At 43.1% G+C, this 24266-nt stretch overlaps 1 protein-coding gene across 3 annotated transcripts in view; it reads left to right on the top strand.

Annotated features, from left to right (window-relative positions):
* The window catches only part of LOC149188087 (D-2-hydroxyglutarate dehydrogenase, mitochondrial-like), a 544264-nt gene that overhangs the window by 19395 nt on the left and 500603 nt on the right, over positions 1–24266 (top strand). For all 3 annotated transcript variants that reach the window (XM_089411563.1, XM_089411562.1, XM_089411564.1), the window contains one exon: positions 7793–8214. In XM_089411563.1, the coding sequence (XP_089267689.1) occupies positions 7793–8214 (422 nt within the window). The remainder of the gene's footprint in view (positions 1–7792; positions 8215–24266) is intronic.

Genomic DNA, 24266 nt, shown 5'->3' on the forward strand with positions numbered 1-24266 from the left:
GTGGGGTTTATTTGGTCGCTGGCCGACCTTGACGCATTGTCTTATAACAAAAATAAATTCATAACTCCTTGAATACTTATCAGAATCAGATGATCTTTAGATCAATCCTACACCTCTCGATGAGAGGGATCCAAGAAAAATATCAGCTGCCATAAATAGGATGACCCACATGGAGTTTCGCCCTAGTTGCCAATTTTAACACTCCCTCTCAACTAGGGAGAACTCCGTCCGTTGATCCATATGTCTGACTGTACTATCTCTGCCATCAGTGCCTTGGACTGCTCTGCTGAACCATGAAGAAGAAGAATTGATCGAGAATGTCTCATACCATTCTCTACTGACCCGAAGTCACTTTTATTGATCCCAGATCAATATCACAAGAGATTGTCTCAAACCACTCATACTGATCCCAGATCAATGGTGGTCATCCTAGCATAGGGAGTACGGTAGATACAATGATGTGTTCATCGACAATACTACTATGGTCCCTAACCCCATTTCCCTGCTCATTGGCCAGATGAGAGGTACTTCCCATGAGTCCCAGACTGCATAGGTAGGATGCCTCAACAGGAGAACCATTCATCCTGTCCCTAAGTCGCTTTGGGGTATCACACGGGATGGCTAAGCCATTCACCCTATACACAACACACCATTAGGGGAGGGTGAGTCGCCCTATGGTTGCTTGTTGCTCCAATAAGTACCCCGAGCCCCCCGGAGCTCTCAAAGCTCAATGCATGCAACATGCAGGACCCTCATAAGAAGGTCTTTCAACGACTCCAAGTCGTTCGGGAAAGTCACAAATTTGACCTTTCCCCGGGGCTTTGACAAAATGTTTGCGACCTGCACATCAGTCTCAATGCGATGGAGCCTGTTGTCGCGCAAATTGACACGACAACGCTCAGACCGGGGGCTGTCACTCTGATCCCCGATCCCTCCGTTTAAGCCTGTCTCCCGCGGCTAAGGGGGGTAGACCCTATGAAATGACGAAGGCCAACTGTCGACCAGTTGGTTGGGAGACACGGGACACGATATGATAAGCACCAGAAGGATTTAGAAGTTAAAAGACCAGTGCCTTAAGAGATTATTGTTAAAACGATTACTTGTTAGATGATATAGAAACATAAACAGTGAACAGCAATCATTTGTCATCGCAAGATATCAGTTAAACTCATAATGCTCTTAGAATGACCAAAACGATATCTAGCAACTGAGAATTTTGAAGAGATGAATGCTTTAAACCACCACGAGAATCATAAATCATTAACCAGATATCATATTCGTGCCCAGACTTGAAAATTTAAATCTCCTAAGGATTCTTTCACTTCTTTACAAGACATTGTCAATGCTTTCAAAGATAGATATGGTTATCCAAACAGCTTGCCTTCTGCCTCTAAATTAAAATCATTACCTATATTGGGATCTTTGTCATCAATATCACCCTCTAAGCATTAAAATAAGATAGAAAAGTGATAGCATGCCAAGTCAAGATTTTGTTTGAGTGATGGGTATTTTTTTAGAAGGCTCATGATAGAGGAGTTCAACAACTAATGGCACTAACATTGAGGTACATAGAGGGCTTGGTGCTCTTGATTAAATACTAGTTCCATATCCTCGTACATAAGAAAATCCAATGTAGCATTGTAATCCCCCTGTTGACCACTACGTGTCAACTTCCCATAGCAGTACACCCCCTTTTTTCGCAAAAGGGATAGCGCTTAATCGACATGTCCGTGCCATTTGACAGTCATCGTCGACTTGATCAATTTATGTTGTAAACCCAGTCTGCATGTGTGAATTGTAAATAATCTTAGCAGAGTTGAGTCATGTATGTAAATTGCCTAGGTGGACCTAATTTTCTAGTGATAATCTACGTTCCGGAAGGTTTTTTGTCTCACCGATCCATGATCGGCAGAGTTTTCCTTCAGCCTAACCCCAAAGCCAGAATGAATTTTGTCATTAGAATCTTAGAGGAATCCTAGTGTGTTGATCTACTAGATTATATTTGGTCGCAGAACTGGGTGGTCTATGAGGGTCTATGTCAAATGGGTTTCCCCTTTGAGATGTAAAATTGTAAAAGTCATGATGTAAAGTGTCTTGAGGGTTATAAAATGTTTTAATCCCCTCATAAGTCTTAAATCCTAGGTCCTAGGTGATTTTTCCAAAGGCTAAGTTCGAGGATCCAAAAATAAAAATTAAAAAAATTAATTAATTAAAAAATAGATAAAAATAATAATAATATTTAAAATTTTTAAAAATAATTAAAAAATACAAAATAAATAAAATAAAATTAAAAAAAATAAAATAATAATAAGTCAAATTTTTGAGTAAATAAATGCAGAATTTTAATTTTTTAATATATTAAAATGCATTTAAAAATTCGACGGATGAGATTAAAAGAAATCTTGATCCTCATCAACGGGCGAGATTAGTTTGACATGGATCACTCGAACTAGCTGTTGCGGATTTTTCCTTTAAATAGGGTGCTAGGGGTCATTTGAGATCAGATTGGATCTGAGAGTCTGGTGCTACAGAAAGCTCTCTTGTAGTCATTTTTGTGCAATAAAGAAAGACTTTTGGGGTTAAAAATCTTGCTGGTGTTACTCTTCTGGAAATGTTGTAAGATTGTTTTATTTTTCTGCATAATTTTATTTTCAGCCATTGATGATAGCTTAATGAAGATTGATCTAGGCACAAGTATCTTGTCTGATCTTTGGGGTTTGAATGATAGTTTAGATTCTGAAATATAGTGGCAGGCATCTCCATTTGATCTGGGTTTCACTATTGTTTTCTCCCTCTATGTTAATGGTTGATTTTACACTGTGCAGGAAATCCTTTTTTTCAGATTACCAGGTGTTATGGGAAGTTCTCGGTTGAACCAGCCAACTCACGGATTGTGTTTTCTGAAAGAGCCCAGCCAGTTCTTGATCCCGGGCTTATCATTTAAATTTTTTTTTATGAATGCATGCAGGGTTTTCCGAAGTGTCTCACATTGAAATTAAATTCTGAAAATATTACTGTGATTATTGACAAATCTGGCTGCTAAAGAGCCTTGGATTTGTAAATACTGTAAATTTTTAGCTGATTTAGGGTTTCAGTTTTGTTTCTGGGACATTTTACTTCTCGGTGTTCTGTTTTTGCCATTGCAGGTTGCAGGTATAGATTTTAAAATTTTGCGGGGTTTTTCAGCGGACAATGTGAAGCAGCTGGTTCAAAATTTTAAGAGGCCTGGTAAATCTTAAAAGGGTTTTCCGGCCATTTGTTTTCTGATCAGTTTCTTCAGATTTGTTGTCTACAGGTTTCATTTTTATTATAGGAAAAATTTCAAATTTTTCTGTGGGCAATCCGATTTTTCCTGTGGCTCCCATACCCTGTCCTCTACGTGAGCTGCCATTTCCCACGCCGTCCCATCACTCAGCATCTCTACCATACTGCGTCCCTCTTCGTTGCTGCTCAACCTTCATTCACGCCAGACTTGCAAACACACATATTTGTTATCCCTCAAGCGTCCTTTGCTCCGCAGCTTCTCTCTCAGATGCATTTTTCCTTCTACGATTTTCCTTACGCAGCCCCACTCTCATGCAAAGAAAAAACCTTACGTTGCCCATCCACTGGAGCTCCACTCTGCCTGTACGCTGCCAAAGTCTGCAAAATTATTACACTGCTCCCATTCCACGCAAACGCTCCACGCTGCCACCATAACCTTGCATCGATTTCCTTCAGCTGCCGTCCAAGCTTGCACGCAGTGCAGCAGCTGTTGCTCCACGCTGCCACTGAACCGTTGGTCCTCCCTCAGCAAATCCACGCTGCCAGAAATTTGTAACCTCTGCCTGCACGCTGGTTGCTCCATTACTCCTGCCACGTAGTTTTATCATCGCAAAACAGACCCTAAGTTTTCCATTGGCTGCTGCAGCTCCTCATACGCTCGCCATCCACTGACCTGCACACGCAAACAATGAAAATCAAGAGGAAAATTTGATGTGCGTAAGTCTTTGCGTAGGAAAAATTCGAATTTTTTTTGTTTGTTTAACGTAAATACGTTTTTTTTTTTTTTTTTTTTTTTTTTTTTTTTTTTTTTTTTTTTATCTTCAGATTTTGGTTTCATACAATAAGGAAATAAAAAAGGGGCAATTTCGTTTTGTTACATTTAGACCATAGTTTAGTTTTAGGGTTAGATAAATTTTAATTTTAGCATTAGCATATATAAATTATAGAATTTAGGATTGTGATTTGCTTTGATTTTAGACATTTAAATTCTAAATTTTTGTTTCAATCTTAGAATTAGCCTAGTTTAGTTTTAAAGATCCTAAAGCTTAAAAAAAAATAAATAAATAAAAATAAAAAAATATGTTATGTTAGTGTAATTAGATTAGATTTTGATTATGATAACTTAGATCTTAGTCTTTTAAAATTAGTTTTTTTTTTTTTCATCTAATTTAGAATTAGTTTTATTTCATTTAAAAATACAAAAAAATAAAAAATAAAAAATTCATAATTTTTTTTTCTTCATATTTTGTTTAAGATTTATTTGATTTTAGGATTAAATTTTAATGATTTCAAGTTTCATTTAGTTTAGTTTAATTTAGAATAGTTTTAAGTTTTATTTATTTTAGTTTTATTAAGATTTTAGTTTTGTTTTATTCTTAGAAAATAATATATATATATATATAATATTTTTTTTTTTGTGGTCCATTTTTCTATAGCTAAACGCACTTAAAATGTTTATTTACAAGTTGGCTATATGAAAGTGGTAGCTGGTCAGCATTTAAATTTTATGATCATTTAAAGCATTTAATTTTTCTTGAAGTTTAATTGCTGGATCATTTAAAGGCGTTGTGCATTTGTTGAAAATCTTACATCGCTTGGGTTATTTGATGATAAATGATTGTTCTACATGGTTTATATTTCTGCAATATTCAATAAATAATCATTTAATCATTAGCTCCTTAAGGCACTGGTCTATTAACTTAATAAAATCAATTAAGTGCTTGTTTCCCCTCATGTCTCCCAACCCAACTGGTCCACAGTTGGTCATCCATTGTCCCATAGGGTCTACCCCCCTTAGCCGCGGGAGACAGGCTTAAACGGAGAGATCGGGGATCAGGGTGACAGCCCCCGGTCTGAGCGTTGTCGTGACAATCTGTGCGACAACACCCCCCAATCTTGAAATCCTGGAAAATTAATTGTTAAGTCTGCTGGATTTTGAGTGAGATCTAAAATTCTACTTTCTCCATATGAAATCCAATGAGGTGAAAACCACTCTCAAACATCTTGAGTCATTTCATGGTAATGTTAAAATTTAAGTAAATATGTCACTTTACTTAAATTTACTTAAAATGTAAGTAAATATGAAGTGCATAGCAATAGTAGGGCCATATGCTTGAATATTAGGCACTTATTCTGGGCTAGTTCCTAGCTAAGACAAACATTAAAAGAAAAAAAGCAAAACAGGCCCCACTTGCTGCGTTCTATGTGGCTTTACCGTATTGAACCAGACAAAAATGGTTCAAGTCACCTGTTCGAACCGGTTTTTGCCTCAAAATTGTCGGACCGTTTTGAACCGGCCGATCTGGTTCGGTCATTATAACACTACTTGAGCCTGAGGCTCTGAGGGTTTTAAGACCCTTTGTTCTTGATTAGTTTCAGTGGAGGTGATCCCACCCTACCTAGACACCTTTTTTCACTGTTCTGGCACAACATTCTCTTCTAAGGTGCTTGGATCTGTCTGGTTAGCAAGGAAAATCTATACAACGGTTTGTTTTAGAGCAGCAGAAGTCTTCCTATGACTCCAATCACAGAGTATCCTGTGCAGCGGATTTTTGTGATTTTTTTGGGAGGCACTGAGGGAAAATTTAGGACAGTGAGGTCCCTATTCCGGGATCAGAACTTCCCCTTTTTGTCTGTTTGTACAGCTAGTGAACAAGGATTCAATCTGCGGCCTGTTGAAGGGCAGAGTGTCGTTGTTGCTAATAGGGAATGCCCAAAAGGGACAGCATAGCAGTGAAAACAGCGAGACAGCACTGTAGGACTGCATGCCGCAGACAGCTACAGGGAACCACAGGCCGAAGGCCACCACATGGCCGAAATTTGCCTGCAGTATGATCAGCCAAAATTGCAGATTGCAGCACACAAGACAGCGGGCAAACTTGAAGGTTGAAAGGCGCAATAGCCGAACTGGATCTAATTAGTAGTGTTTCATGTTATCAGGGCTGTCCTCATTGTTGCAACAGCCCTAGGGTGAACTCATTTAATAACTGGAATTGTTTTGGTGAATCCTTGTATTACTGCTGTTATGTGGAACTGCCATTGTTATAGATCAGAAGTGCTGGATTAGTTGTTAAACTGTACTGTTCCAAGTCATCGATGTGTTCTGGAGTTTACTGCTCAATTACAGTGTTGTGTATTTTATATTATCCCTCTCTGAAGTTGAAAGGAATTCTGTGAAAAGCAACACAATTCATCTTGCAAACCCTATAACCCTGAGGACAAAAGTTACCCTAGGACATTACAAATTCTTTAAGGAATAATATTGCTAATAAAAGTTTGATTATCAGATGTGCCATCAAAATAAATTAGTACTGATGAATTGCTATTCTTGATCAGTTATAAGTTATAACTCAAGCCTAACTAGTGGGCATTTAGCAGCTGCAATGTGACTCTTCTGGCTGTGATCATTGGAATATGCCCAGAAATTCTTTTGGCTGTGATTATTTGGCAGCTGCAAAATGTATCTCTTTGGCTTATCTAGATTGTAACGAATTAATCATGAGTTATTATGGCTGGAATTCTTCCACATGCAAATGATTGATTCTATGCACTTGCTTCACTGAATGTTTAAAAAAGGCTTGCAGTGATATTTGTGTACACCTCTATTATAGAGAGGACAGAGGTTAAGGACACGTAAGGCTATGCTGTGGCTAGTTTTCATGCACTGTAGAAACGTAAACATGCAAGACATTGTAGGAGCTGAGTTGGATATATACAAATAAAAATAATATTCATGATTTTATACGTTGAATTTTTTGTGGGTTAAGTTCTCGAGTGTATTGAATCACCACTTACCAATTGCATTTGCTGTATTAATAAGTATATATAGTGTTCTTTATTATCTATTATTTAGGACTCTAATTCCACTTATGTAGGTTTCTTTTGAAGTATTGCTAACACTTTTTGTTAATTATACTTATCTGAATGAATTATTCAATTAAGTCTTAACTGATTGAGCTTGTCCCTCATCAACTTGTATAATCTGAGTGTCTTCACATTTCATTTTCAAACTGAAGCTTTTAAAATGGTATTGAAAGTTTAAGGGAAAATTTCCATTCTGGAGCATTCTCCTGCAATGGTGAAGAGATAAGAGAAGACATGATAATTTTATTAATGTCTGACAGATGACCACAAAAGTAGGTCAATTGACTATCAAGAGCAAAATCTGCACTGGATACTAGTATCTTCGGGAAGGAAGAATGATAAGATAAGTTTATTAATGTCCAACAAATGACCAAAAATAGGTCAACAAGACAGTTCAGTACAGAAGTGGCAATAATGTGATACAAATTTTGACTCCAGTTTGCAGCTGATTATTGTGTTTCAACTTTCAGCAAGAATTGCAGAGGCAACACTCTTTTATGATTAATATATATTTATATATATATATATATATTGTACTGGAAAAAGCAAATAGCATTCACAATCTTTATATTCTTAGTATTACCAAGATTTAGTTGATGTATGCCTCTTGCACCAACGAATTATATATTCTAAGATACTGTTATTTTGTGTTTCTTTCGTGCAGAATATGCTTCGTTTATGTGCTCCAAGTTATATAGATCGGAAGACAATTTATGTTTGGAAGTTTTACCTCAATTGGGAACTGATAGAAAAAAAGTCCCTAAGTTCAGCATGAGGCTTATGAATAAACGACAGCCCTTTCAATCGGCATGCAAGTCTTTTTGGTTTTCTCATTTTCCTCCACTTCCAGAGCTAGAAAGTTTATATGATTCCCAGACAAGATCTTATGGAACTGCAGCTACGAAAATACAGAGAAATCCTTCCTTTTCTATGATAGAAGCTAGAGATATTCTTCATTTTCAAAATATACTTGGAGAGAAAAATGTCATTCAGGATAAAGATGAATTGGCTACGGCAAATCATGATTGGATGAGGAAATATAAGGGTTCAAGCCAACTCCTACTTCGTCCTAGGAACACTGAAGAAGTACACACTTAACTTTCTGTTGCTTATGTCTTCTTTCTTACATATTGTCACTGTCAGTGCCAAGGATATTCCTGATAAGATCTGTGATCTTTTTCGTTTATCATTGCTTTGTATCGTCTTTCCACAAAATATCTGTTGAATATGATTGCATATTTTCTAACATTATTGTGATGTATAATTTGTTTCTGACCTTATACAACTTAGATAGTGAAGACTTCATTGGACTTTTCTTGTGAATTTTTGTAAGTTCAATGGAGGTTTTACACGTTAAAAATAAGTTCAATTCTGTGGTTGGAATACTTAAGCAGCATACTTGAACATGACATGATGTTAAAACTTAAAACACTTGATCTTGATTTATTTAATCATGGTAACATAGATCTGTATGAAGGACCATCAAAAAGCTGATGTTGTTATAAACTTTTGTAATGTTCCAAATTGAAATTTACAGCTAATAACAGACACAGGAACTAGGCTATAGCAAATAAAATCATGAACATGCACGCACCATAAAAAATGCCAAGAAGTTGGGCAAATAAGCTGAGCCATTTTATTAAATTATGAGCTCTAAGGAGTAAATATTGCAAGGAACAAGTGCACCTGGGCTTGCATAAGAAAGCTGGAGCAAACCCAAGTGGAGGAAATGACCCCAAGAGCTAGGAAACTTCGGCCCAATATCCTTCTGCATAGACCCAGAAATTGGCAACTGCTGCTGCACTAGAAATGCTGAGAATGACCCTCTATGATGCCTGGAATTGCCTGAAAATGCAGCTGTAGCTTCTCCCAAAAATACTCATCCAAACCCAGAAAGGAATCTGCCCCAAACCAACCACCCAGAAAACCCACAAAATGGTGCAATTACTGACTGAATAATAAAACACACTGTTGGACAAAAAGGGGATTTCTGGCCTAAATACTGCCCGGAAAATTATGCAAATTTAACCCTGGACTCCTCTCAACAAACCCACAAAAATCCAAAAAGGGTTTTGGCTAATTCCGACCTTCCAAAATTGCCCTATTTTGGCACTACGCCCTCCTGAACAAAGACTGCGTCCCCCAGTGATGAAATCTGCTGAAATCCTCCTTATTTCTCCTCAATCTGCAATAGGAATGATAAAGGAAGTTTTCTCGGATGTAGGGGAGAAGTCTCACATCAAATCCCGACACAAGATAGTTGAAACCAGCTCCACAAAAACGTTGTCCAGTGACCCCCTGCACAGGCCCTAGGAAGATAAATTCGTTCCCCTCAATAGAAGCCATCTCAAGCTCCAAAATTTTCCACAAAGGCTGAGCTCTCCTTCGAGCAACTCCACTAATTTTCTCCCGGCAAAATACCCTCGGAAGCTAGCTGAAATGAGTGGTATGATTTCTCTACTGTGTCCTCCCTGGAGTACGAATTGGCTGAAAGAATCTGTTGAGATGTGCCACAATACTCCACAACACTCTCACCAAAGTAACAATGGCTTGCCTCCCTAGGTTGGCACTCGAAGTCCACCAAAAGAAGGGTGAGTTCTCCCCTTGGAGAACTCTGTGCTAAGCAGCACTAGGGACTCAGCTAAACAGCTTGAGCAACAAAGGAAATAAATGAGTGAACAAAAAGACCCCAGTAGCTTCTATGCTCCTTCTATTTATAATTTTTCCTTGCCTCCTCATGTGGGTCCCTCCATCCAATATTTCGACCTCCTTCCCTTAGCACTTCGATTTTCTCTCGAAGTGGTGCGTATTTCTTGTAGGTGTGGCCCCCACATTCCACTAGCAAATTAATTTTCTATCCCTCCTAAGTCCTCAATTTACAAAATGTCTCCAATGCTCAATTTACAAAATTGTGCTATGCTTAGCACCTCCCCAATAAACTCCATTAACTCCATCAGATGAAAAATAAAAATTGGGGACATTACAGTCCTCCCCACCAAAAATTGCTTGTCCTCAAGCAATGCCTGAACGAGCGCCCTCTCTCACTGTGGATCCTCACTATCACTGCAAACTTCACCAGGGTTCCAAATGTGCCATTGGATCATCCCTGATCTCTATATTGACCTATAGTGAAGGAGTCCCTCGATACCAGGATCCCAAACCAATCTGATCAATGTAAAGCACCACTTGCTCCACCCACTATCCTTCCAGATATGGGCATTAGAATCCCTCTGTCTACTGCCAACAAGTAGAGCATCCTGACAATGTAAAGATTTGTCCCAATCCCCATGAAGCTGCCCTACCAAATAGTCCACCTCATGCACCCTGATTGTGGGCCCCTGAAGATACAACTCAATCCCTATGCGAATGAAGTCTCTCCTGCATGAGCTCCTCCTGAAATCCTCCTGCTAGCCAACTTGCCATGCTGATGAAGTCTCCCACGCCATCAGCAAATCACTGAAACTTGATGGAAAATCTAGATGACCCTCCCTTGCAGAAACCAGCTCACCCCTATGGGTAGTTGAACCGCTAAGTACTGTGACGCTAGGGCCCCATTCCCATCGCAGCAAGAAACTATCCCGTTGGCCCCACAACACCCTAGTCATCACTAATTGTCTAGCATGCTTGTACCCGAGCCTCCTCTTGCATAACTCTCGGCCATAATTGTTAATTTTTGGTATGTTCTATGCTAGAGCAATTTATTTAATTTCTTTTCCATATTAGCAATCACATCAGCGTAAAGTAAACTGCAGATAGAACATAAATATAAATCGCAGAAGACAAGCCAAGACAAAAGTACACAAGATATGGCGCAAGCCAGGGACAAACCCCACAATGTGTGGGGAAACCCTTTGATCAAATCTTCTTTTATCTTCAAAGTTCAGCAGAGAAAGAGAGAGAGGGAGATAGTACATTTACAACAGAAGTCAACACTCTGACTTGCCTAGATCTAAGCATAGATCATCTTCAGTTGAAGACATTCTGCTTCAACTGATACCTATCATCGTGCTGCATCTGGTCCTCTAGTTGCACCACTGCATACTGCACCATGCTGCACTAAACATGATAATCATCATGCTGCCCATGTTCATGATCTTATCATGCTGCCCATGTTCATGATCTTATCATGCTGCCCTTCATGTTCATGATCTTATTATGCTGCCCATACTAATATGCATCATCATCAAGCTGTTGTCCTTACAGATGTGTATCTAGAGAGTAGGTCGAGACAAGGAGTGTCCCTTCAAGACTCTTGTCTTCACAAGTATCCTTGAGACAACGTATCTCCATGACTATGCATAAGGTGTCTACCTATAGCGTATAGATATATCCATGACCTGCATATAAATGTTGCCATGGCCTGCAAATAAATGATTCCATGTCCTGTATATAATTTCCATGGCCTATATATAAATTCCATGGCTGCGTATATGTATCTCAATGCCCTGCGTATAAGTCTTCTCCTTTATAGTGTTAAGGGCATCACGTGGTTGTAGTTTAGGGTTACGTAATGATGTCATCTTCACACTGTGATTGGCAGTTACAGGTCTCTCATGACTGTGGCTTCCTTCTATGACTACGTTGATATGTCTCCCATGACAGCGTGAAGATGCCACTGCCTTCATTTGCCTGCAGATCTTTATGTCCTGTGAGGTATATCACCATGACTGCCCTGCATATCATCACTGTCCAGCATTTCAATATATCGTAATGAGATCTGCGAGATATATCTCTGTGTGGACAGCATATATATATATATATATATATATATATATATATATATATATATTGCGTATAGTTTCCAAATCTACACTGCCAGATCTCAGATCACACACGGATTCATCATTTCTGTCCTGCGTATATTTGTTGCGTGAGGGTATCACTTAACTGTTTTCATACGTCATGAATATGACCGGCTATATGACTGCGTTATATATCCGCGTTCCTTATATGTGACAGTCTAGCGTGAGGCGGATATTTAAATTGCGTTCACCATAATCCTGACTGCGTTGATGCACTGTGTACCACGCTGCTAGATCCATTATAGGCGGAGTCTGATATATTACAAGACGAGACTGTCTCAACATGACTGCACCTAAACATGGTGCAGTCAATACCCTTTTATGACTGCGGCTAGGTTAGAACAGCGTATGACATATATTTTTTGCGTAAGGTCTCATCCATTAATTCCATAAGGTCTCCCAGCTGTTCATACATTCATGACCTGTGTATAGATGATTTCATGGTTGCTTCCAAGAACTGCGAATGTGATAGTGTATAAGTACTCTTTATGCCTTGCGTATAGCTGAGGTAGGGCTCCTTCCATCTGCGGCTTCACCATGACCAACGTGTAAGGTTATGACTGCATTGGATTTAGGGCATCATCAAACTAGGTCAACGTATTCCTTTTGTGACTCTCCTTCTCCAAAAACCCAAGACGTGGAGAGGAGATCACATCAAGAATGTGTGTGAAGAAATGACTTCAAGTCCTCTATATTTATACTAAATCATATATGATGAATAGTCATGACGTTTGGGCTTCCTGACTCTATGTAAGGGCTGGTCGGCTAGATAATAAAACCATAATCTAAATAAATTCATATCTCCATAAATACATATCGGAATCGGATGATCTTTGGATCAATCCTACACCTCTCGACGAGAGGGATCCAATAAAATTATCAGCTGCCATAAATAAGCTGACCCACATGGAGTTTTGCCCTAGTTGCCAATTTAACAATAATCTATGTGATGATAGAGGTTAGGCCCAACCTGCCAAAGCGACTCAATAGTGCCAGTGCCTATCACTCCATGGATGGCCCCAATCCCGAGCAACAATCTCCCTCGCCCTATGGTGAGGGCTTTGGTGATTTCCCATGTGTCCGCCTGTGAATGAATTAGTTCGCCTATTATCCTGACCATGCTCATTGAGGAGTGGAGCATCCCACCAATCCACTGGATCCCTGGATCCCATAACCATACTAGAGGTCCACAACCCCCAATCCTCTCTACTTGTCATTGTGATATGCTACTAGCTATTATGACCCCTCTGTTCCCCATCTTCGACTCCTGTAGGTATCCAATAAGTAGGCACCGAGCATCAAGAACTTGTGCCGCAAATAACCAATTTCTCTATGCCTGCCAAATCACATAGTAAGATCTGTTGTCCCAGCTCCTGATGATGTGCTCGGGTATCGCTGAAAGCCTAGGCATCATCCTGCCAACAAGGACTACCATCCCCCGCACCTCATGCTCACCTAATGCCTCAAGTTGTCCAGCTAAAAAAGCACCATGCAACTCCCTCTCGGTCACCTCCCCAAGTGTGAGCCCAGGGGTGGAACATAGGCTACCTCGACAATCAACCATGCCATCCCTAAGCCTGTATCCGTCAACTCGTGCACCTACCAAATGTCTCAACTGGAGAGTCTCCTCCTAGCTCATGACACGCGGTGTCTCATCCAACTGCCTAGGGTGAGCCTCCCATGCCCTGCTGCCTGAATGGAAAGTGTCAAGGGGCAACAACCAAACACTCTGCGACTGTAAGAAACACTAGAGGAGGATGGGTGGGTATGTCCCAAAGGGTATGATCAAGAGTTTGCCGAAATGCTCAAGAGTAATCCTATGGACGACCCTTTCTCCGCCTCGGATCTGCTGATAACCCCCTCAAATTCCTTTCTTCACTAAACATGGTGTCCCCAGATGCTCAACAATGTCCTCATCGATCCTAGGTGAGCTACATCCAGTGGTACACCTAATGCCCCTGTCCATAAGTCTCCTTGGAGGCAATGCTCCAAGAGCTTGCTGCACTGCATCATGCATCACCACATACCACCAAGCATCACTGCACTCCTCGACATGCCACTATACGCTGCAACCTGTCCCTCTACACCACTGGATACCCCCGACTACAGCGATACCATCCTGTATTGCCCTATGTCCTACCTGTGTCATTGCACCTATCACTCCCCGCATGTACTCAATGCGATGTGAGGCACTACCACTCCACAATGTAGTCCAACATACTACGACACACCCCCATGCGTCTCCATGCCCATCTGCAGACCACTGCTCCATGCTAGATGCTCCTACCCATCCCTGGATGTGATGGCCTAAAGCTATGCCCACATACGTTGGCCCACACCCGACCTGTATCATCATCTTCACTGTCCCATCACCATGCTCTCCGATGAGGGGATCTCCCCTCCAAATCCTCCCTGAGGGGCCCAAGAAATGAATCTCTCTAGGTACCAGTAGTGATGCCACCACTGCTCTGCTCCTTTGTGTCCTCTGTGCCTATGCAAGTGCGAGGAATCCCCAACTCCATACAAGGCACTGTCTAGTGGTATGCCAGTACCACCTCCTCTGACAAAATCTTGCCATAGTATGTTGATCATCCTGTGATCCCATGCACAACCGTCATACCAAGACAACCGAAGGAGTTTGCCCATAAGCTGGTTGGCCAATGGTGCTGACCAAAACTCCCCTAGCGAATGCGCGTGCTCAACTGTTAGGTCAACTATACCATCCAGGTTGTAGTCAACCTGTATACCTGCGAAATGATAGGTGGTCCCCCCTGGATCCCAATGCCAACTTGGGCTTCTGGCATCCCCAGTGCTTGGAAGATCCTGCTGAGCTACACCTGGGTCCACTACCATCTCCATGGACCACTCCACTGGGTACCAACACAGAATCTCTCGCCATCCAACCCCAAGGGAGGGATCAAATGCACGAACTCCCGCACATAGAACAACCACAACATGCGGATGCTGCACCTTGTGCAACTCAGGTCATCTCATCTCGCTATCCTGGTCAACACATGAAATTTGACTAGGTAGATTATCTCTCTCTCTCCAATGGGAAAAGGTAACCTAACAGTGCTGCCGGCCTCGTCTATATATGCCTGAAGAGGGCTGCTCCGACACTCCAACGTGCACTCTAGCTGCACTAGTAGGGACTCCAGCCGCTCCCCGATGTGAGATAATTTGGTCGTGGACTCTACAAAAACTGCCCTCATGCCCTCCAGCTCCTCGTTCTGCTGCAGAATAGCCTCTTGCACTGACGTGACCTTCCTTTCTAATGATAGAAGGTCGGCCTTGTTACCCACCATTTTGTGGTGATATCCCGAGGAGAATTGTTTTTCTCCAAGACGGTTCTCAGCCAATAGCTAGTAGCGCCTTGCAACCACCACCTAGCTCATTGTGCCATTTCTTCGCCACCTGAGCTAGCCATGTGGTCCCTCGCCCATTTGCCATGATCGTGTATTTGAAGGCGGGCCTCCCGAACCTAAAGGTATGCCTTGTCATTTGGTAATTGAGTATTGTTGATTTCTGGTAGGATCGGATGTGCTCTAGCCATGAAAACTGGTGGAGAGGCTAAAGCACATGAGATCTCCAAGACCCAGAAATATTTTGGGCATATTCTAACTGGTTTGGGAGATATTAAAATAATCAATATTTTTAATGGAGTTCCTAAGTTTAAACTTAGGAAAAATAAAATATTAATGGTTATTAATATAAAACGGGGTTAGAATGTTCAAAAAGTCATGGATCAAGCCAAACCTAATCTTAGCTATTGTTTAGAGATTTAATCTCGGCCGTTGATGACTCAACGAGAAAATTTTAAGAGGAGGCTTGAGGGTCAGTTGGAGAATACACCAAAGTGATCAGTCATTCGATTTTCTAGAGCGGGGTTTGCTAAGAGAAGTCGAATCAGTGATCAGTTGTAGCGAGGGGCAGTGAGTACGAGGGGACAGTGCTGAGAGACAAACACTGAAGCAGAGAGAGGCGGACGCAGAGCTAGAGGGAGCCACGCAGAGGCAACAGAGACTGCACAGAGCCAGAAGGGACTACATCATCCATGCAAAGGCAGAGGGAGTGACGCAAAGAGCCAGAGAGGCTGCATGGATTCCAGAAGGCTTTTGCAGAGGGTTTCAAGTTGACGCAGAGGCCAGGGGGGCTGACGCTGAGCTTCAGATTGTGCTGGAGAGGGTTTCGTGGAGCAGACTTTCCGAATATTTGCTTCCGAAGAGAGGTATTGCTGCCAGATTTTGTATCTCTGTCGGGTGAGCCGGTTTAGGCACCTAGTTGTACTCAGATAGACTGCATAATAATAAAACCCTCTGAATAGCTGCACCGGTTTTCCCGCATTGAGTTTTTCCGGGGACATTGGTCCAAAAATAACAGTGTCACTTGTGTGCTTGTTTTCTTTCAACTGATGATCTGTAGATGTTGATACTGTACTTGTGTTTATTTTCAGTACTTACATGGTAAATAACTGGTTAAGTAATTAAACAAGTAGGAAGAAATAAACTAGACAGTACGAGAAGAATTTCTAACGGGTTAAACTTAGAAATTTCAACATGGTATCAGAGGGTCGTTGCAGATCACATGAAAAATGAAGGCATCAGCCAAGCAGAGCATTTGCAGCAGATTCAACTGTCTCGAGTGACAGAGCTAATCCTTGCAGAAGGCAACAGAGGAAGGAGTGACTCAGAGGGACTGCGTCATCATTCTGGGCCAGAGAAAGGCAGCGCAGAGGCTAAGGGAGGCAGAATTAGGCTCACGCAGAGCCCAGGAGGGTTGACGCAGTTGGCTAGGGGAGTTGATTTGCCGGTGCCGGGATTGCGCAGAGCCAAGTGGCTCAATCCTTCAGTTGCTGGGGCATAGGAGGCTGTGGGTATGTTGCGGAGCAAAGCTGGTGGGGTACTGTGGTGAGAACAGTACCTAACAGTGCAAGACCAAGGTGGAGGGAGTTGCTGCCAAGGCAGATTTCTAGCTGAGGAATCCGGATCAGCAGTGCAGTTGTGCAGACGATCGGAGTGGGGAAACTTGACGTTGGCAGAGGGATTTCCAGAAGGGAAATCGAGACCTAGAGGGAGTTGAATTGAGAACTTCCAGATGGGAAGTTGAGAGACTCAGCAGGAGTTGAACAGAGGACTTCTAGGAGGGAAGAAGAGAGACTCAAAGGAGTCGAAAGAAGAGCAGCGAGATGGCCGTGAATGGGCTGAGAGATCAGGATAGGCTGGACAGAGCGTCCAACTTTGTGGTCTAGGAGGCTAGGATCTTGTCCATTGCAGACAGACGTCGCCTCAAGGGCTTCGTCACAAGAGTGATAGCTGTCCTAGTTGACTCGGTAGCTAATCAAAGGTACGAGGAGGCAATGGCGAAGGCTAAGTGCATCATCCTTGATGGGGTCGAGGATCATGGGTACCACATATTGCCAAGAAGGAAACGACAAAGGAGATGTGGGATGCCTTAAAGACATTGTACCAGCATACTTCCGTGCAGAGGAAGATGCTCCTGGAGAATCAGCTAAGGGCATACCAGATGCAGAAGGGGGAGCAGATAGATGTCTTCCTCGGTCGCTTGAAGGAGATCCGTGACCAACTTATTTCCATAGGGGCCACGCCGGATGAGGAATTGATGGTGAGGACAGCACTGAACACAGTTTTTGAGTATTGGGAGGTATTTGTCCAGAGCATACTAGGCAGGACGAGTCTTCCAGATTGGGAAGGACTGTCGGCGACTCTTCGGCAAGAAGAGATCAGACGGCTGACCCAGGCGGGGAGTAGCAACAAAGGGGTTAGAATCAAGGAGGAAGAAGAGGATGTGGCTCTAGCATCTGCGGGGAAGCAGGAGAAGAGGAAGAAGAAGGACCTCTCCAAGGTCAAGTGTTTCCATTGTGGGGAACTGGGTCATTTTGCGAACCAGTGTCCTAGGAAGAAGAGTAAGGGAGAGGCTTTTGAGACCAAGGCAGTGCCAGCGAGGGTGGATAAAGAAGTCAAGGAGGACGACGATTGTGCCATGAGTGCTTGTGTACCACTTGAGAAGCACTGGGGAGACATCGAGCTGTAGTCAGACGAACTAAAGGCGATGAGGGGCAGGATCCTTGAGGTACCCAACCTCTTGGATTATACCTTGCTACGGGAGCCCCGAAGAGGAGTAGTAGGACTGGTCGATGTAGGTAGAGACGGATGTGGATGAAGCGACAGAGAGTGCTACAGTGCAAGAGTCCTCGAATAGCGCGAGGCTAGTAAGCTTCAACAGTGCCAGAAGCACGGGAGTGTTGCACCAGTGCAGGATGGCACAGAGAGCTGTGCAATGGTGCGAGATGCAGGGAGTTGTTGCAGCAGCGCAGAGGTCAGTAGAGGGAGCACTTGTTGGTGGCAGAGGGAGCTTCAGCATTAGGAGTGTTTCTAGCCTGACAGGGATGTCAAAAGTTGGGTAGATCAGCTACTTACTTCTAAGTAACTGAGTTGCGGTGCAGTAGCATGATGCAACATGATGAGAGGGGATGCAGTGATGGGAAGATGGACCAGCAGCAGCACGGATGCAGAAGGAGTTGCAGTACGGATGCAACAGTGGTAGTAGCAGGGCCATGGGTAGCAGTACAGGATGTAGCAGTGCAGAAGATGTTGGGTGGGGAGGCCTAGCATCAGCACAGGTACCAGTGCTAGATAATCATAGTGATGCTCAGTGAGGAGTATTACTAGAGAACGGTCCTCGCTAAGAGGAAGTGTTGATTTGTGGTAGCATCGGATGTGCTCTAGCCATGAAATTGGTGGAGAGGCTAAAGCACATAAGATCTCCAAGACCCAAAAATGGTTTGGGTAGATTCTAACTGGTTTGGGAGTTCCTAAGTCTAAACTTAGGAAGAATAAAATATTAATGGGTATTAATATAAAACTAGGTTAGAATGTTCCAAAAGTCATGGATCAAGCCAAATCTAATCTTAGCTGTTGATTAGAGATTTAATCTCGGCCGTTGATGACTCAACGAGAAAAGTATAAGAGGAGGCTTGAGGGTTAGTTGGAGAATACACCAGAGTGATCAGTCATTCGATTTTCTAGAGCGGGGTTTGCTAAGAGAAATCGAATCAGTGATCAGTTGCAGTGAGGGGCAGTGAGTACGAGGCAGAGAGGCGGGGATAGTGCTGAGAGACCAGCGCAGAAGTAGAGAGAGGCAAACACAGAGCTAGAGGGAGCCATGCAGAGGCAACAGAGGCTGCGCAGAGCCAAAAGGGTCTGCATCATCCACGCAGAGGCAGAGGGAGTGACGCAGAGAGCCAGAGAGGTTGCACAGAGCCTCAGAAGGCTTTTGCAAAGGGTTTTAGGCTGACGCAGAGGCCAGGAGGGCTGACGTTGAGCTTCAAATTGTGCTGGAGAGGGTTTCGTGGAGCAAACTTTCCGAATATCTGCTTCGGAAGAGAGGTATTGCTGCTGGATTCTGTATCTTTGTCGAGTGAGCCGGTTTAGGCACCTAGTTGTACTCAGATAGACTGCATAATAATAAAACCCTCTGAATAGCTGCATCGGTTTTCCTGCATTGGGTTTTTCTGGGGACATTGGTCCAAAAATAACGGTGTCACTTGTGTGCTTGTTTTCTTTCAGTTGATGATCTGTAGATGTTGATATTGTACTTGTGTTTATTTTCAGTGTTTACATGGTAAATAACTTGTTAAGTAATTAAACCAGTAGGAAGAAATAAACCAGATCGTACAGGAAGAATTTCTAACGGGTTAAACTTAGAAATTCCAACAAGTATTGTGGTTTTCTTATCATGGACACTTATGGGCATGGATTGATGAGGGGATTCGACGAAAAGAATGGGCTAGGTCTGTGCTCTTGTCCCCTAGACCCCTTTTGGATATTAACCTTGAATTCTAATCCTATGGGATCTCTTTTACTGACCATTTGGCTTCAGGGATTGTATTTCACGGGAAACCCCGTTTTTGGTTGCATGGTCCCACTCCCATATCTGCATATATTAACCCCTTTCCACTCATTATTGCCCCATTCATCATCTCTCCCACCTGGGTCCACATTCCTCCACTGGGTCCACATAGGGTTGGCTCACCCCTTCCCCTTGCCCGCACCTTGGGTCAGGCCTGGAATGATGCCCCGAAGGTTGATGCAGCTAAAAGGAAAGACAAAAGCATATTTGGCCACATTCAATAGGAAAATGTACCACAAAATGCAAAAGATGGTCGGGACAAACACATTTAGCATATGGGCAAAAGCCAATACATGAGCTCTACTCCATCATCATGGCCATCACCTTGGTTCTTACAGGTTCTATGAGCCTCCTTCATCATATAGGAACCATGATTGTCCCAACCCTTGGTGGGAAATGAACTGGCCTACCTTAAAAGGGGGTATTCACTGCTATATCTTATACATCATGCTCTTACCCCTTGAGCCTCGAGCAATTAATCAAAGAAAAGCATAAAAAGGAAAAAGGCATTGAAAGAAGGGTGGAAAAATCAAGGTCGGGGCTCCTCATGTACCACGATTGCTCCCTCCTATACGTTATAAACCCAAGTGTGGGCTTACCTTTAAATAGCTACCCTTGTACCCCAACATGTGGCCCAGGGCTGCCCCTTCTCATCCCCGACTTCATTCACCAATCTGTCACATGCCACCACCTTTTGAAGGGCGTACCTTGAACATATTATCCCCTTTAGAAGTAGAAACCACCTAATAGGATACTTGGTTAACCCCATGTGGAGTTTAAGAGACATTGGCACATCCTGAAGCCCATTATGGAAGGGCAGGACATTATGAAGTCCCCACTTGTGGTCCATGGTTGGTAAGCTCATTTACTCGATTTCTCTAATGACTTGTTGTATTGGAAGGTTAGGGGACACATTGGATCTTATAAAGGATTGCAGATGGTCTCCATCTTGGGTTTGGTCTCCCTATACGGGGTCCTGATCCTCCAAAGGGCTACATTGGCACATGTAGGGTGTGTGTTGAGAGCCATGGGCTTCCACAACAATAGACAACACTCCATGGATCCCCGAGGATGGTCAGAGATGCTCGAGATACTCCCATTGGACGAAGATGCACCTGGTTCATTTTTGCCCAGTCGCCCCCATAGATGTATCATGCACTTGGTAGCTGACCCAGGACTTGTAGGACGATGTGGCATACCCCACATCATCATCAAAGCCCTTGCAGATGATCTACATGCATCTTCAACTCATTTGGATACCCATGAGGTTATTGTTGTGCCCCCACACCCATTGGGAGCACCACAGGTTTATTGTTTGGACTCTGGAAAACAAGGGGACAACTCCTTGTCCATCACTTTTGAGGGTCCTACTCTTCATTATGGCGCCCATGGACCTCATTAGGCCTCTTAGAGGGCCCTACGACATGCATAGATTATTATTTGACCTCTTGAGAGGCTTGATCTTTCATTTATGAGCTAGTTTGATGGACTTGTCACCAAAAGTTAGATGGGCTCCATTAATCGCGTACCAACTCATCACCTCTCTCCAGTCCAACGCTTGGCATAGGCCAAGGTCAGTCCCATTATGTAGATCCAGGCCTTAAGGGATGGAAAGTTGTTGGCCTACATGCCACCGCTGAATGGAGCATGTAGTACTCCTCATGTCTATAGTCCCTTGCTGCACTATGCTCCCGAATGAGAATATCGTGCCACCAACAGGATACCAACTCATGATCTCCCTCCAATCCATCCTATGGGAAGGATCAGATGCATGTGCACTTGTATATGGTACGATTCCACTATGCTGCACCATGCTCAACTCATGCAGCTCCGCCAAACCAATCAACCGGGTATGTCTAGGAATCCCTACCTCTCTGCCTATAAGTGGGCAATCCATGTTGCACGCGCTATCTATGTACTCCTGGAGAGGGTTGCTGCTTGGAAATACTACAACTTTTCTAGCTGCTACTGCATCTACCTGCACCTCGTCAATGGGTAGACCTAAAGATGGATGCACCACTGTCTCCAAAAGAGCCTCCCTCATTTGACCAAAAAGTCCATGCTCCACCGGTCCACTCGTCGCCTGCAAAACTGTCTTGTCAGGTCTCAGTGCCTCTTGACGACCCATGTCTGCAAATACTACCTCCTTGGTGGCTGTCTGTACATCTACCTTCTCCTCATCAATGCCTGGCCCCAAGGAATCTTGCTTATCCTCTTCCAACATGGGCTCAACATGATTCACTAGATGACTCTCGAAAGATGGCCCATCATGCGCACTGTGCTCCACTATGTGTTGCTCATGCTGAATGGGAACAAGTTGTTTATCATCAATATCCTCTAACAAACATGGCTGTGTCTCTGAGCTGTTGTCAACAACTCCCCATGACTGCTCATGCTCCTCAGAGGTGTCCTCGTAAGAAACCATAGACTCAACTATAGAAGAAGAATCCTCATCTTGAAAGTCGGAAGGAATCCTCTCATGATCTCCCCCTATCGTCTCCTCGGTGCCATCCATGCATGAGTGGTTAATGTGAAATTTTCTGAATCTTTACAAACAAAAATCCTACTGTGGTCACTAGTTTAACATCTCCTACTTGTTATTTCATTCAACAAGTTATTTAATTTATAAATAGTGATTTAAAACACTACTGCAGATTACATTGACAGATAGATCATAAACTAAAACATAGATGAGACAAACACACAAGGGACACTGTTATTTTTGGACAACACGTCCCCGGAAAAAACCAATGCGGGAAAACCGGTGCAACAGATAGAGGGTTTGTATTATTAAGCAAGCAGAATTTGAGTACAACAGGTTGCCTCTCACATCAGCTAACCTTTCAGAGAAATCACGGTAGCAAGAAATACATACGAGGGTTTACCTCGTTCCTCAAGTCTCATCTGGTCCAATGAGTGATCTAGCTCCTCCCAGCAAACACTGTGAAGTCCCTACGCAATCACTACATGGGCCAACATCTTACCTCTAGAGAACTGCGTCACCCCTTCTGCTGGATCGATTTGTTGGATGAAGACTGATGTTTAGCCCTCCAGGCTCAGAACCTCGCATCTCCAGCAAAATCTTGGACTACTGACGAATACTCTGCACTGCCACTATAAGAGACCTTCCTGGCCTGCGTCAGCACTGCGTGAGCCCCTCCTGGGCTACGTAGGCCTCTACGCTGCCTCTCTGTCACGTACTCTTTGGCTCGGAACTCCTTTCCAATCCATATCTCTGCTTTTGCCCCTCACTGCAACTCAGATCACTTGTTCGATTTTCGCAACAAACCACATCCCAGAAAAATCAAACTGATTGATCAACTTGGTGTATCTCCAACTGACCCTCAAGCCTCCTCTTATACTTTTCCTGTTGATGAATCAACGACCGAGATTAAGTCTCTAATCAACGACTGAGATTAAAACATGACTTGATCTGCTTTCTAGATCATTCTCACCCATATTTTGATTAATACCCATTAATATTTTTATTTTCCTAAGTTTAAACTTAGGAACCCCATTAAAAATATTAATTATTTTAATAACTCACAATCCGGGTGGAACTTCTCCAAACGATTTTTGGGTCTTGGATATCTCATGTATGCTAGCCCCTCCACAAAATTTTGGAGCTGGAGCACATTCGATGCTACCCAAAATCAACACTTCCTCTTGGCGAGGAATGTGGTCTAGCAATACTTCCTAATAGAAGCATCACATTGATCCACGACATCGGTCCTCTGTGTTGCTGATGCTTGGCCCGCTGCCCTTCATCAACTACACTGCTGCATCCTGTACTGCTGCCCATAACACTGCCACTGTCACTGCTACATCTGTATTGCAACTCCCTCTCAATATGCTGCATCATGCTGCCCATAACACTACCACTGCTAATTGCTGCACTGCAACTCAGTTGCTGAGAAGTAAGCAACTAAAAAAGTCACCCAAAGTTGACATGCTGGTAAGTCTGGATACCCCGTGATGCTGAGGCTTCCTCTGCTGCTAATCTGTGCTGACCCTCTGATGCTAATGCGCTACTGTTGTATCTGCTCTGTGCCTCCCGCACTGCTCAACAGTCTACTGTGCTGCTTCAGACTTTGGCATTCCAGCTCTTCCATTGTTGCTCCATCATCCCTTGTGCCAACTGACTCCTATCATTCTGCTACTGTCATTAAGGGCTCCCGTACAGGTATGTGATCCAAGAGTTTGGGCACCTCAAGGATCCTGCCCCTATGTAGTCCTCTCGACTACAACTCTATGTCGCCCCACCTCTTCTCCAGAGGTGCATGAACACTCATGGCACAATCGTCATCCTCGCCTTCTCTGCCAGCTTTCGCTGTAGCATCCTTCAAGTCAGACTTCTCTTCCTTGCCCTTCTTCTGAGGACACTGTGGGGCGAAATGTCCCAGTTCC

The sequence above is a fragment of the Pinus tabuliformis genome, chromosome 3_1, assembly GCF_031772625.1.
Source record: "Pinus tabuliformis cultivar Carrire ecotype Pingquan chromosome 3_1, CPIR1, whole genome shotgun sequence".
In the NCBI taxonomy this organism is placed as follows: domain Eukaryota; kingdom Viridiplantae; phylum Streptophyta; class Pinopsida; order Pinales; family Pinaceae; genus Pinus; species Pinus tabuliformis.